The following is a 14,422-nucleotide window of genomic DNA, read 5'->3' as shown; positions in this document are numbered from 1 at the left end:
ATTTTGTTAATTAAATAAAAGCACCAATTTAAAAACCAAACAACAGTATTGCGTTATTTAAATCGTAAAATTAACTAAATTCTTTACCTTAGGCATGGCATTAATTACTCAACTCAAAAGTAATCCACAGTTTGCAAATAAATGCCCCCAATGTTATTGTAAGCCGATAATAGGTGTCATTAACACCTCGTTGTAGGTATACCTCCTATATAAAATCAATTTACCGAAACATCCACGACTTTTACTCTATAAATCAATTTACCGAACTGGTCATTTACCGAAACATCCAGCACCCGTTTACACCCCTCCACTCCAGCATTTTGAAGTTACTGTTCTGTTGACCTGCACTTCCGCAGATGCATAGTGTGTTATATGGTGCCCTTATTTTGGCAAGACGTGGGTCACCACAGTCTACAGGTGTTTTAATATTTCGAATCGAATTTTTGTGCCTGTTTAAAACCCCACCTAGCTTATTGTTTACACTTTCTCTATGGTTTTCAAGATGCTGTTGACTCGTTTCAAAAGTGAGTTCACACTGATAAAGCCAAAAGGGGTACATGTACATGCAAATAAGCGTTGTCCGAATCGTTAACCTTGGCCACTGGCTATAGATTTAAAACATTACATCGACATGACCAACAAATGTAAAGCTCTAGAACACATTAATCATGCTTAAGACTTGGGCTAAGTTTATATGAAATTCACTCGCACAGAACATTGTCATGCATATCGATTCACTATACTGACTATGTGAACATTTTTTAATTAAGCTGTACGTTTACCAAAAAACATACTGAGGTATTGTCTGTCAATTTGCCTTTACTAAAAATTTGCAAGCAGACTTGAAAATCTCATTTATCTTGAAATCATTATTTACATGTTTCTTGCATAATTTTTTAACACAATCGCTCCTTAACACCATGACTAGGTTCGCCCTACATCAAAAATAATTCAGGACTTTCTATCACTTCAATCTTTTCCCACTTACTACAAAATTATGCTACTTTTGCAAATTACATACCACATATGTTATATTTTTGGCACATTTGCATCAAATATTTATATGAAGATGTCAGTGCCATTGATCGTTAAGAACAGAGACGCAAAAGACATAATGGGTTTAAAGAGCATGTGTTGTTTCTGCTATTGCGCCACCATTAGCAGAATGAAGAAAGGACTCCAGTAAATAATTAGTTGTAAAACTGCTGTTATGATCTAAAATAAGTTTTTGTATTTAATTTTTAATGATATAAGTAAAATTAAAATATATATTGTGCAATTGAAATTAAATAAATAAATCAGTATTATGTGGCCCAATGTCTTGTGGCAAGAAGTCTCCATATTTCCCCTGTGAAGTAAAGAAAAACACGGAAAACAAAGAGTGAAAACTTCAAGAGAAAGCCAAAAATTAACCATTAATTGCTATTTTTGGAAATGAAAAGAAGTGTGCATTAAATCTATTTATCACATTAAATTTTGACACCCAACATGTTTAGGAAATATGAAACAGTGTGACTTGTTAATATAATATTGTGATTCTAATAAGGTCCATGGAAAAAGTTATGCAGAAATCTACAAACTAACACTGGCTTTTTAAAAGTTAAAAGGTGTGAATGGAAATTTACTTACAATATTTATTTGAATTAAGCTTATTGTGGAAATATTAAAATTTGAAACAATCGTGTGAAAGCATTGAATTGGTTTAAAAGGCAATAATATTGAAATTTATTGGATAATACACCAAGTGGAAGGAAAGGAGATGGACATTTGTTGGATTGTTTGACGTCAACAATTTCTGGTGTTTGTAAGATATTCATTGTACATGTACATGTAAAATTGTACAATGTCAATGGGTACTTATCAATGCCATCAGCAAGCACACAAAAAGATCTTAAACAGGTAACAATACATACATTAATTTTATTTTGAATATTTAATGTTTATAATTTTATTTATATATATTTGTAATTTAAGAATAACAATTTCAGTCATTTAATATATATATAAATTTAAAATTTGTTACTTAAAATGAGCACGTCAACTCTTGATCATTTTAGAAATGTACTTCTGAAGTTTTTTAGAATAGAAATTTATCAGCATTCAACAGCTTGGACAGATGGCATAAAGGTATAGGTAAGTTATATATATATATATGTATATTTGGTTAAAGCAGCAGTTTAAACATTTCGCATTATTTATGACTGTTCATTGTTTTTCAACTTTGTTCATGTTTGATGAAAGTTCATACCCAGTTTAATCAAGGGAGGGCTTGACTGATTATGAAGTTGTTATTTCCTAAAATAATGTTTGCCATATATATACATGTATGAAAAGGTAATATTTCTTAGATGTTTACAAGTAATATGCTATTGTGTGAAGAAATGTTACTAAATCCTGCATTAATATCACAACACTTAACACTTTAAATGGCAAAGTCTACATCTTCTTTTACTGGTCAATTTAACTGTGTGTTTTTTTTCATACCCATGTTTATGATACTACAATCTCAGCGATGAGAAAAAAAGGCAAAATAATCATCCGACAAGGCTCATTATATCCGTGTCGATGAGACTCTTTTGCCTATGCTGTTTAATTATATGTTCAGAAGAAACTACATTTAATGTGAAAATGACATTAATTCTTTCATAGAGGATGAGTCATAAATGAGTTTAAATTTTTATATTAATTTTGGTGTTTTTTTTTCCCCATATTTTTAGGTAATACGTGATGTACCTGTGTATGCTTTTAAATTGTGTTTATATTTTTTTTTTATTGTACAACGCCATTGAATATGTTTTATACCTAGAAATAGGCATTCAATGAAATGCTCAAGTTTCAAGCTTACATTTATAGACTATATATAAGAAACTTAAATGATTTTTTTATGTGTTTTGTGTTGATATAAATGTAAAGTTATACTGAACTTATTGAATGTCTGTAGCTTTATTGATGACATGATTGTAGAATTAAGCACTACGGATGGCATTGTGTTTCGATTCTACGAAAATCGTGGTTCCATGCCAATACCATTTGATGGATGTCCGTTCGTGCAATTGGGAACAGAAGTAAGAGAATGCCACTACGGTCCTAATAGGAAGGAAAGAAAGAAAGCTCAGCCGGTATGGTTGTCATATAACACAATTTGTGACAAAATAATGAAAAGACACTGTATTATTATTGAAAATGATATTTTTCTGGTATTTTTAATTATTTGGGTAACATCTTTGTAAGCATGATTGCTTGGGTGGAAGAGAAAGTGCCAGGACAGTTGTTATATATCTACCAGTTGGGCATGGCATTGTAAGCATTCTTGGCTTATCAATTGCTGTGCAGTGAATAAAGTTGTTTACATTCCATGATGTCATTTGATGTGGTAATAATGTAATGGAAATTGGAATGTAATTGGTTAGTCGAATGAAAACTATTTGTGATGGTTATATTATATGGGAAACAAAGTATAGCATGTGATACATAATTATCGGATTTATCCATAATCATATTTTGTAAAGTCTATCTATCAGTTAAGGGTCTCACATTAACATATATTTCTTAGTGTTTAAACAAAATGAATTAAGCTAAACGTTATTGTTTTAATGGTATCTCCGTGTCCCTTTTAAAAGCATCTGTGTCAAACTAAAAATAATACTTTTTCTAGATATTATTATTCACATGTCATTCATGCATGATGTCACATTAAAAGTCAACTTTTCTTATGGTTGTCAAACCATTGGGTTACATTCTATCTAGCTTCATGGCATAATTAATAATACAACTGTTTTTGACGAGTAACAGTAGGTTTGACAAGTTATTCATTATTTGTTTGAAAAGTACGGATATGGAGACTTTTCCCGCGACAAGCGTCATTTGCCATCATCCACAGAATGTATGTCATTGAAAGAAAAGATGTTGGGAAATTTCTTCGTGGTCTTTGTGCTGATGATTGTCGAATTTTCAAGATGTTTTGGGGAATGCTCACGCAACTAGTTGCTGGAAAATGTCCTCAGATAGGGGCCTTTTCCCCATGTGATAGTTGTGGTATTGGATGTTCTATTTACAAGACACATGAAAAAAAATCTACAACAGGCTATTACAGAAGAAATAGGATGTCATCTTATTATTTCATGAAATGCTGAAGTTTGTATTTTGCTCATTCACTGTATGTAGTGTGTTTCTTCTTATATCAGTATTTTGCTTCAAATTTCACTGTAAAACGTGGACAGAATTCACATTGATGACCTGTTCCTGATATATTTCATAAACAGAATCCTTGATTTTATTAATGCATGTATTTCGTGCATGAACATGTATTTAAGAATGATCCCGAACATGCATACGCCGGTGGCAAGAGGAAAATAATTCAAAACACAAAGAAACACGGCTGTTGCTGCCAGATTCGAATGAAAACCATCTTGCGGTTCCCAGACTATAAGGTGAGATGATTTATTATAAATAATGAAATAGAATTTTAAAAATCAACTGTGTACTTTTGAGGAAATTTTTAAGGCAATACTTGTTTAAAGAAAATGTTAAAAATAGATCAAAAGAAATGGAATGAACAATCACAAATCATGTCAGAAACAAATTTAATATTGGTTTGTAATTTTTAAGCTCTGCTGTTTTCAGAGAATACCCGCAGTATTGTCATAGCCAGCTTGTCTTGTCAACCACCGTCTGTGTCATGCTAAGACCTTTACATTGGCTCTAAAATCAAAGTGCACACTGTGCACAAGTATATTCTTTTTGAATGGCCTATGAAACTCCAGAGTAATGTCCCCTCAATTGTTTAAATTGATTTTTTTTCTCCATCTTGAGCTTTTCCTCAGTAACTGTTGCATTTTGAATCACAAAACCTTAAATTGATCTTTTCACGCTTTGGAAAATTGACAAAATTGAAAAAAGTTGTTTCAGATTTGCAAATTTCGTTTTAGTTATGATATTTGTGAGGAAACAGTAATACTGAACATTAACCATGGTCTAATATAGCCATTATATGCATCTTTTGACGATTTTAAAACCTAAAAATTATAAAGCGTTGCAACGCGAAACGATTGAATAATTTGGAGAGTTCTGTTTTTGTCGTTAAATTTTGTGAAACTACGAAGATTGCTTATTAAGGTATAAAATACGTCAAGAATGTGTACTCGGCGTAATAGCTCAGTAGGCTAAAGCGTTTTTACTTCAGGACTCTGGCAGGACTCCAGGGGTCACTGGTTCGAAACCTGCTCCGGGCAATGTTCTTTTCCTTTTTTTAATTGTTTTCTTGATTTTTTACTGGAGCTTTTATGATCCAATGTTAACATTTATCAATATAAAGCGTTTAATGAATAAGTTAAAAAAATGCCAAAATCTGTGAAAAGGCCCCTTTAAGTACGTATTTATCATTATACTGCAGTGGTTTAAGCACACTTTCTGTTCTGATAGTCTTCATAACTCTAGAGATATGCCCGGCTTATTGATTGAAATTTAGGATCTTTTTCAGTCCGGAGGATTGTCTCGGGTACTATTGCAAGGAAGTTCATGAATCTTATTACCTTGCTGTACACATGAATTCTGTTTGTACATTCTTGGTAATTTCATAGTTATTCCTTCAAAATGAATAGAATTGTTAGTAAATTTTTGTCAGTTTTTAGCTGTTAAAAACTGCATAGAATTATATGAGCTAAAAATAAAAGTGTATCATCATACAGCAGTGGTGCATGCATTTTTGGGGGGGATTGGCTTAGTATCTCAAAAGTTATGCTCCTTAATTGAATTTTTTTGCCATGAACGGTTTCTCAACAACTATTGTATGAAATGTATTGAAATTAAAAATTAATGTTTAGTGTTATATTGTGCTGGCACATTTGGAAGTTTGTTGGTTTCATTAAAAGAGTTATGGCCCCTTAATTGATTGAAATTGTGTTTTATGCCCCCGGATCAAATGATCAGGGGTAAATTGATTTGGCCACATCTCTTGTTTGTATTTAATATAATGCATAATTTACATTTGATTTTTTATATTCAGGTCTGTGTAATAAAATGAATCCTTTAGATAATTTTTTTTCATGTAACCATATAATTTAAAAATGAAATTGCCATTCTAGCTGTATGCCCCTCTAAAATGAGCAAATAAAAAGGATATGAAATAGTAATTACTGTAAATTTGATGTTTAGTTACTTTTGTCAGTGTTTTAAATTAGATGTGTCTTTGAGGGAGGTTACTTAATCAAATTTTGTACTTTCTTCATTGATGGCACAATACTTATGACATAGCTTGAAGGCACAGACACAAGGCGGAAAAGACAGGCTGTCATAGATCGGCTAAAATCAGCTGAAGTCTCTTCTTTGAGAGGCGAAGTGTGTGTTCTTGTTGCCTATGTTGGAACCCACGAACATCACGTAATGGGCGAGGTTTGTATTACTTGTAATGGGAATCAAGATCAATGTAAGATTATACTTTTAAAAACTTAACAATTATTGTGTACAACAGCAAGTCATAGAGATGAGACATGTCACATGCAAGATAATCTGGAAGATCTTAACCCAGATTTTCAAATTCTGAGCCCTTCCTTATCAATAAATGTGTTTATGCAATTTATGATATTTGGTATTTTAAAATCTTAAATATTTATGAAACTGCAGTCCTTAAATATCCATTTTCATTTGGCATTGAATTTTGTATAGTAGATCTCACAAGTTATTGTTAATATGTTGATTCTTTAGGGCATGATACATCATCAAGTAGACCTCAACCACATTTTATAAAATTATGGCCCTGTGTTAAAAATTATCTCGGCACTTGTGGCCAATCTTATTCCTGTACATGTAAATAATAAAAAAGTCCCCAAATCATCCCAGAAAGAAACTGGAGGTAGAAAGTTTTTATGTCAGATCATCAGATACCTGTTAGTGAAACTATAACATTTGCTTGTAAGTTTGCTTGTATTCATGTAAGTGACTCATGGCACACTTGGGCCTCTTGTTTGCTTTATCAGCACTTACATGGTAAAAGTTTTTAAATATTAATTACAGTCTGTGAAACAGGTATCAGGCCTTTCCCCATACATTTGCTAATGCACTGGTGTAAACATGCGTGATAAGGGTGATACTGTGGTATCTGTTTGAATTTGTTTAATTTTTAAGTTGCTACATCAAAACTTATTATACTGTAGACGGTTCATTTTTTGTACAAATAATTAATATATAAACAGCATTTGAAACGATATTCAACCTTTTAATTTCACATTGGTTGTCTGGTTGATTTTACATACATGTTGAAGAATGAAAGCAACACAAATTGGTGAGGACAGTTAATAAATGAAAGATTTAGGCACAGGGTTTCCTGGTTTTTAAGCACCTTGGAAAAGGCCTGAGATATTTTGAAATAAGAGTTGTAGAAAGAAACCTATAAAACATATGGAAAACCAGAAGGAGATAAATACTTTATGTATGAAACTTACAAAAATAAAAAAAGTTGAATTCTTGAAGGAGGCTGGCTATGGGCAGCGCCTGGACAAAGAGATTTTGCAAAAGATAAAGGAACTTGCAATGAAGGAGGGCATAACAAATGCCACTGAAATGAAAAGCCACATAGCATTGTTTGTGAAGAGCAAGTACAGTCACATTCCCAAGTCAAACAGAAGATTTCATCCAACTATGCAGGACCTTCGATTCCACATATCTTCTGCTTTGAAAAGCAATATGTAAGTGAATATAACTAACAAAACAGTAAATAAAATAAAAGAGATTGAGTAATTGAAAGATAGTCATTTACTTTATAAGATCATTTTCTCAGTTTTTGTTTTTAAGAAATCATTGGAAAGTGCACATGCTCTAAATAAAAATAGTGTACTTCGCAATATGTAATTGATTTTTTTACATGTGTTTACAAATGTCAAATTCCTTCACTGTACTCAATTATTTACAAGAAAAATGTGCAAAGTTCTATTAATTAAACATGACCAACTTTAAAAATGATTTAAATAAATTGCTCAATTAGGAATAGCATTAATACCCCTTTATTGATAAGGCTATCAACTTGTACACCAACCAAGAGGAGCTATTGTCACGACTCTCTAATTGTAATAAGCATATACTTTTTTGTTCATTTCTCAGAAATGGTCAAAGAGATTTGGATAAATATTTTTTAAATTTTTTACCGTTAGAAGGGAAAGGAATTTAACAAGGACAGGTACCTGGTTACCCTTCATTTAATTCAGACAAACTAATGTTACTGAAAGTTAACATTTTTATCGTTGTGTTACTTGTTGGTTCAGAAACCATCACATGTTTTTAGCCCAAATTGGTTTGCATGTTTTGGGAAGATCTGGAGAGAAATAGGCAGATGCTACACACTGCTTCTGTTTGGTTACACTTATTCTGCCCCAATGGGATGGTCAATGGAGAAATTATGAATATCTTGCAAATATTATATAATGTGGCTGAAAATTCAACAACAAATGAAACAGATGTGTCTAAAACATCTAATTGCATGCATCCAACTTTTGGATACCCTGGATATAGGCAATTATCTTAAAATGTCTGGTCCATATCTCAACCCTGTTTGCAGCAACCTGTATTTTTTGGAAGCTAGACCTTTCCACAACTTTTTATTGAAACATGGTTAACATATTTCACATGAGTACCAGGAATTTTATTGTTCAAAATAGAAAATTTGGTTGCTGGTTACTTTTTGTTTATAGGTATATTTATCAGATACCGCTGAAAGAGATTTGGTCCAATTTTTCCATGCATGTTTACAATATGAAGGGGATGTCATTTCACCAGGTCAAACCAATCAGAATTTATTATTGTTTTGTTTTATGACCTAATAGTTCAAGTAGATTTTATTGTTGAAAAAAAATATTTTCAAAGTCTTATTTTTTGAAGAAAAAAAAACAACATAAAAGATTCCTTTTTATACGCCCGTCTATGACGGGACGTATTATGGTATACCCCGCGTCTGTCCGTCCGTCCGTCCGTCTGTCCGTCTGTTAATGTCGTACGCTACGTCAAATATCCTTTGACAGATTTTCTTCAAATTTTAACACAATCTTAATATTGACAAACCCTGATCCCCTTTCGTTTTTTACGGAATTCTGAATTGTCGTTCCAGAGTTATGGGACTTTGTTCTTCAAAATTTCGTGATTTCATTGAATGTCCTACTGTAGCTCAAATATCCTTTGATGGATTTTTTTCAAATTTCAACACAATCTTAATATTGATAAACCCTGATCCCCTTTCGTTTTGACGGAATTCTGAATTGTCGTTCCAGAGTTATGGGACTTTGTTCGTCAAAATTTCGTGATTTCATTGAATGTCCTACTGTAGCTCAAATATCCTTCGATGGATTTTTTTCAAATTTCAACACAATCTTCATATTGATAAACCCTGATCCCCTTTCGTTTTTGACGGAATTCTGAATTGTCGTTCCAGAGTTATGGGACTTTGTTTGTCAAAATTTCGTGATTTCATTGAATGTCCTACTGTAGCTCAAATATCCTTCGATGGGTTTTTTTTCAAATTTCAACACAATCTTAATATTGATAAACCCTGATCCCCTTTCGTTTTTGACGGAATTCTGAATTGTCGTTTCAGAGTTATGGGACTTTGTTCGTCAAAATTTCGTGATTTCATTGAATGTCCTACCGTATTTATTTATTACCTTACTACTTCATTGGCGAACGACGGGCGTATCATGCGCTCATGGCGCAGCTCCTCAGTTTAGTTTTAGTATGTATGATAGCTGTTGTAAAAGCAAACACTAACAATGGCAGATAAGCTTGAATATAATTTTGCCAAATGTATGCCTCATTTTGAACAGAACTATGTTGGTTGAAACAGGAGAGACTAATTTCAAAGGGGCATGTTACTTTAATACAAATGGCTACCACTGGGACATCAAACACAAAGGAAGGTGGCGCGCTCGTCCTGCACCGCTCATGTTTTAAAAAAAATTCATGGTGTCAACTGACAACGCTCTTGTATATTATATCATCAAAATATCAAGTGTTGTTAACATTTCAAAGAAAACAAATGAAATATTTACTTTTTCATTAAATATTAAGTAATGTTAATCGCTGCAATGAATATTATCATGCTCAAGTTAATACTGTATAATTGCTGAGATAGAAAATGTCTTTTATTGATAAGAATATTTTATGAAATGTATTACTTTTATTAATAATATAATATGTCTTTCTATATCTGTTGGATCAGTAAATAAATCAATATGATAATGAGTATTAAATGCCTATGCATACCAAAACTCAATAGGGCATTGTACCAAATGTGACTATCTTACAAATTAATACAAGTATTAAGAAATAACTTAAATGCACTAAAATTGCCCACCATATTTCAATAAAAAATTTTCAATTGTTTATTTAATAATATATTGTATCAGATATGTAAGTTATTCCCAACACATTTTCATACATTTATTTAATTGTGAATTTAATAAATCATATTTTGCCAAAGGTTGAGAAAATTGTGCAGCCAGTGTGAAACTCAATATCTGACCAGTTGTCCTCAAATTTTGATATACTTTTTTTATTTTTCAATTTCATGTACCATTTTTTTAAATATACTTCCATGAACTCTTGCTTTTTTGCAGACACTGTTATGATGATCAGGGAAATTTGACTGCTTTAATTTCTGAATGGAAGAAGGAATCTCCTTCAGACAATTTCCATTTTCGTCCAAGGTAGGCTCACATTGAAAATATAAATCCATCATTGTTAAGTTGAACTGTGCACTGAAGGGTCCTGTAAGTATTGTGTGGTTGTTGGTTGTCTCAGTGGCATACTCGTATTATATTCCATCAGGAAGTTGCTTCAAATGACCATTTGTTCCAAGTAAGGGTTAGGCAATTTTCACAAAAATTCTTTTTAGCATCATTTCAAATATAATTTTCTGCCGCCAGAGCGTTGTTTTTTTTATGCCCCCCAAAGGAGGGCATATAGTGAGCGGACTGTCTGTCCGTCTGTCCTTCTGTCACACTTTGCATTTAGGTTTCAAAATGCTCATAACTTCTATGTCACTTCAGATAGCAAATTGATATTTCGCATGCATGTGTTTCTCATGGATCTGCATATTTTAGTGGGGAAAGGTCAAGGTCATCCTTCAGGTCAAATGTCAAATATATGGCTTGAAAGCAGCGTTGTGTTGCTGTCAAACACATCTATTGTTGATGTTTGTCAATAATAATTCATGGAATTTAATGAAACTTAAAATAAATGTGTATCATCTAATTGCTGTGGTGCATGTATGAATTATGCTGGGATGAACTTCGTATTTCAAGAGTTAGGCCACCTTAATTGTGCTCCCCCCCAAAAAATTGGGGGGAGCATATAGTCGCCGCTTCATCTGTCCGGCCGTCCTTCCGTGTGTGTCCGTCCGTTCATGCAAAATTTCTGTCCAGGCTATTTCTCAGCAACTTATGACTTGAATTCAATGAAACTATGGGAAGCTTAACTACCAAGAGGAGTTGTGCATATTATGGTCCGGTTATGGTCGGATGATTTTTCACCAAGTTATGGCCCTTTGTAATTTTCCCTTAACTGTACATATAGTGCAGTTCTTGTCCGGGCTATTTCTCAGCAACTAATGACTGGAATTCAATGAAACTTTATGGGAAGCTTTACTACTGAGAGGAGATGTGCATATTATCAGCCAGTTCTGGTCGGATGATTTTTCACAGAGTTATGGCCCTTTCAAATTTTCCATTGTACATATAGTGCAATTATTGTCCGAGCTTTTTCTCAGCAACTTATTACGGAAATTCAATGAAACTTTATGGGAAGCTTCACAACAGGAGATGTGCATATTATCAGCCGGTTATGGTCGGATGATTTTTCACAGGCCCTTTGAAAAATTTTATAAACTGTACAAATAGTGCAATTCTTGTACGGGCTATTTCTCCCCAACTACTGACTGGAATTCAATGCAGCTTTATGGGAAGCTTCACTACCAACAGGAGATGCGCATGTTATTTGTGGGTTCTGGTTAGATGATTTATTTAGAGAGTTATGGCCCTTTGGAATTTTTAAGTTGCTAAACCATCCATCGTATTATTTTGTCCAAAGTTATGCCCCTCAAGACGTTTCCTTTTCAGGGGTGTGTTTTTTCCTCCTTTAGCTGATTTCCTCCCTTTCAATGTAAAACTTATTTACAATTAGTTATAAACTTTGCTGGATCTATATACAAATGAAGAGTTTAACTAAATTCTGTAAGAGGGTTAGGGCAGTTTCCTCCCCTTAGATGGTTCTTAAATCACACACTTGCTTTTATCTGAAATATTGTTCAATATTGTGACAAAAAACCCTTGGGGAGCATCATCTGTCTCTGACGGTTTCTTGTTTAGTGAAATTAAGTATTTTTGTTCTGCCATGAACTGTGTATAACTATTGTATGAAAATCATGCATATAAAAATAAATATTTGCCTATTTTATTGTGCTGGTAAACTTGCCAGTTTTGTTGAGTTCAGCTCTAGATGTCTGGTCCTTTATTGGTTGAAATTGTTAACTTTGTGTGTCTGGTTCGATGTAGAGATTGTAATGAAATTCAAATTGAATGTGTTTTTGTGTTTCTGACATAAGCTTTGTCAAGATAATTTGGGTAGTTCAGATTGTTTTCATTAAGCGATTGACAATGACTGATTTTTTTTAATTCTTTGGGGGATACCAAAAATTAATTGAATTTTCTTGTTATACTAACTATTGCGAGACTTTTCATGAATCTTGCAATATCTGACTGAATGAAGTGTTCATTCCAAATTTCTGTTTCGAGTTTACTGAGAGCTCCATATTAATGGCCTCTAAATGGATTTAATTTTCCAAATCTGTCCAGCTGGTGCTCTTTCTTTGATATATCACTGTAGTGAGTGATATAATAGCCCCATTTAAACCCTCTCGTCGCATACTGTGGGCCAGCTAAGCTTACATAAACCTTTGGAGGAAAAAAGTTAAAGGGCTTAAGAGAAAGAAAATCAAAACATACTGTTATTTAATTATATAACTATAAATATGAAGTTATAAAACTGTCATTTCTCATTTGTCACAAATAATAGTGAATGTTTTGTTTTAGTGGAATTTCATCAGAGGGTGTTCCGCAAACATTGCTATTTGTGCATCAATCCGAATTCAACGAAAAATGTTAATGAAGTATGGGAGCACAGTGGTGATGGATAGCACATACAACACTTCCAAATACAATGTATGTGTCTTTTTTATTGGCTGTGTTGACTGGAACAGGATACCTCCCAGTAGGGACTTTCCTACTGGAGAAAGAGACAGCGCATGAGATAAAAAGTGCGTTGGAGGTCATCAAGGGCTGGTGTCCAAACTGGAAACCAAGATCCTTGTTTGCGATCTTGATCAGAGAGAAATCTCTGCCGTAGAGGAATGTTTCAAAGGTAATTCAACTTGTGCTGAACTTATAAGCATTAGTATCTTGATGTCAAATCCTTATAAGTTGTTTTGATTATTGTTCTGCAATAGTGATTTACAACTGGAGTGATCTTTTAATTACACAATAATATTAAACCTGTCCTAACAAAGTTTGGTATTGGATTGTAATATTAGGTTCAGTGGAATCCATTCGTCAGTCAGTTGGTCTGTTGTTAGACCCAACGTCATCAGAAAGATAACTTAAGTTCTCTTTGACACTAAGTTCTCAAGAAATTTTTGGTGTTGATTACTCAAATGCAACAGTCTTAAGGCCACATGAACAATTTCCAACAATCATTGTTCGATTCAAATATCATGCCTTTTCTTCAAATTTTGAAGAAATGGTTGTTAACCACACGATGAAGACCTCTATTGAATGTGGCATTGATACATTTAAGTACAATATCACAAAATCGTGTGAATATATTTTCTTTGACAGCTTTATTATCCCCCGCCAGAGGCGGAGGGATATTGTTTTGGGCGTTGTCTGTCCGTCCGGCTGTCCGTCCGGCACTTATGTATCCGGAGCCATATCTTGGAAGTGCTTTGGCGGATTTCATTGAAACTTTTATGAGTATATATATGCATAAGAGGATGATGCACGCCCAAATGGCATTGTATACCATCTGTAAAAACAGAGTTATGGCCCCTTTGTATCTTGAAAAAATGCTTTTTACTATATGCACTTTTGTGTCCGGAGCAATATCTTGGAAGTGCTTTTAGCGGATTTCATATAACTTGGTATGAGTATATATCCCCCGCCAGATGCGGAGGGATATTGTTTTGGCGCTGTCTGTCCGGCTGTCCGTCCGTCACTTTTGTGTCCGGAGCCATATCTTGGAAGTGCTTTGGCGTATTTCATTGAAACTTCGTATGAGTATATATATGCATAAGAGGATGATTCACGCCAAATGGCATTTTACACCATCTGTTAAAACCAGAGTTATGGCCCTTTGTTTCTTGAAAAAATCTGTCAGTTTGTTCATCCGTCCA

The 14,422-nt window shown here is 33.5% G+C and overlaps 1 protein-coding gene across 1 annotated transcript; it reads left to right on the top strand.

Annotated features, from left to right (window-relative positions):
- The first annotated feature begins 2,025 nt into the window (after window positions 1-2,025).
- LOC127872262 (uncharacterized) lies at window positions 2,026-13,140 on the top strand. Its single transcript, XM_052415592.1, has 7 exons — window positions 2,026-2,133; window positions 2,965-3,119; window positions 4,314-4,430; window positions 6,253-6,390; window positions 7,468-7,682; window positions 10,596-10,685; window positions 13,068-13,140. Exons 2-7 carry the CDS (start codon window positions 3,018-3,020, stop codon window positions 13,138-13,140), a joined length of 735 nt encoding a protein of 244 aa, XP_052271552.1. The 5' UTR covers window positions 2,026-2,133; window positions 2,965-3,017.
- The last annotated feature ends 1,282 nt before the right edge of the window (window positions 13,141-14,422 follow it).

This window comes from Dreissena polymorpha, chromosome 3 (genome assembly GCF_020536995.1).
Source record: "Dreissena polymorpha isolate Duluth1 chromosome 3, UMN_Dpol_1.0, whole genome shotgun sequence".
Taxonomy (NCBI): Eukaryota; Metazoa; Mollusca; class Bivalvia; order Myida; family Dreissenidae; genus Dreissena; species Dreissena polymorpha.
Note: the sequence above shows the minus strand (reverse complement) of the source record. Positions and strands in the feature narration are given on the sequence as shown.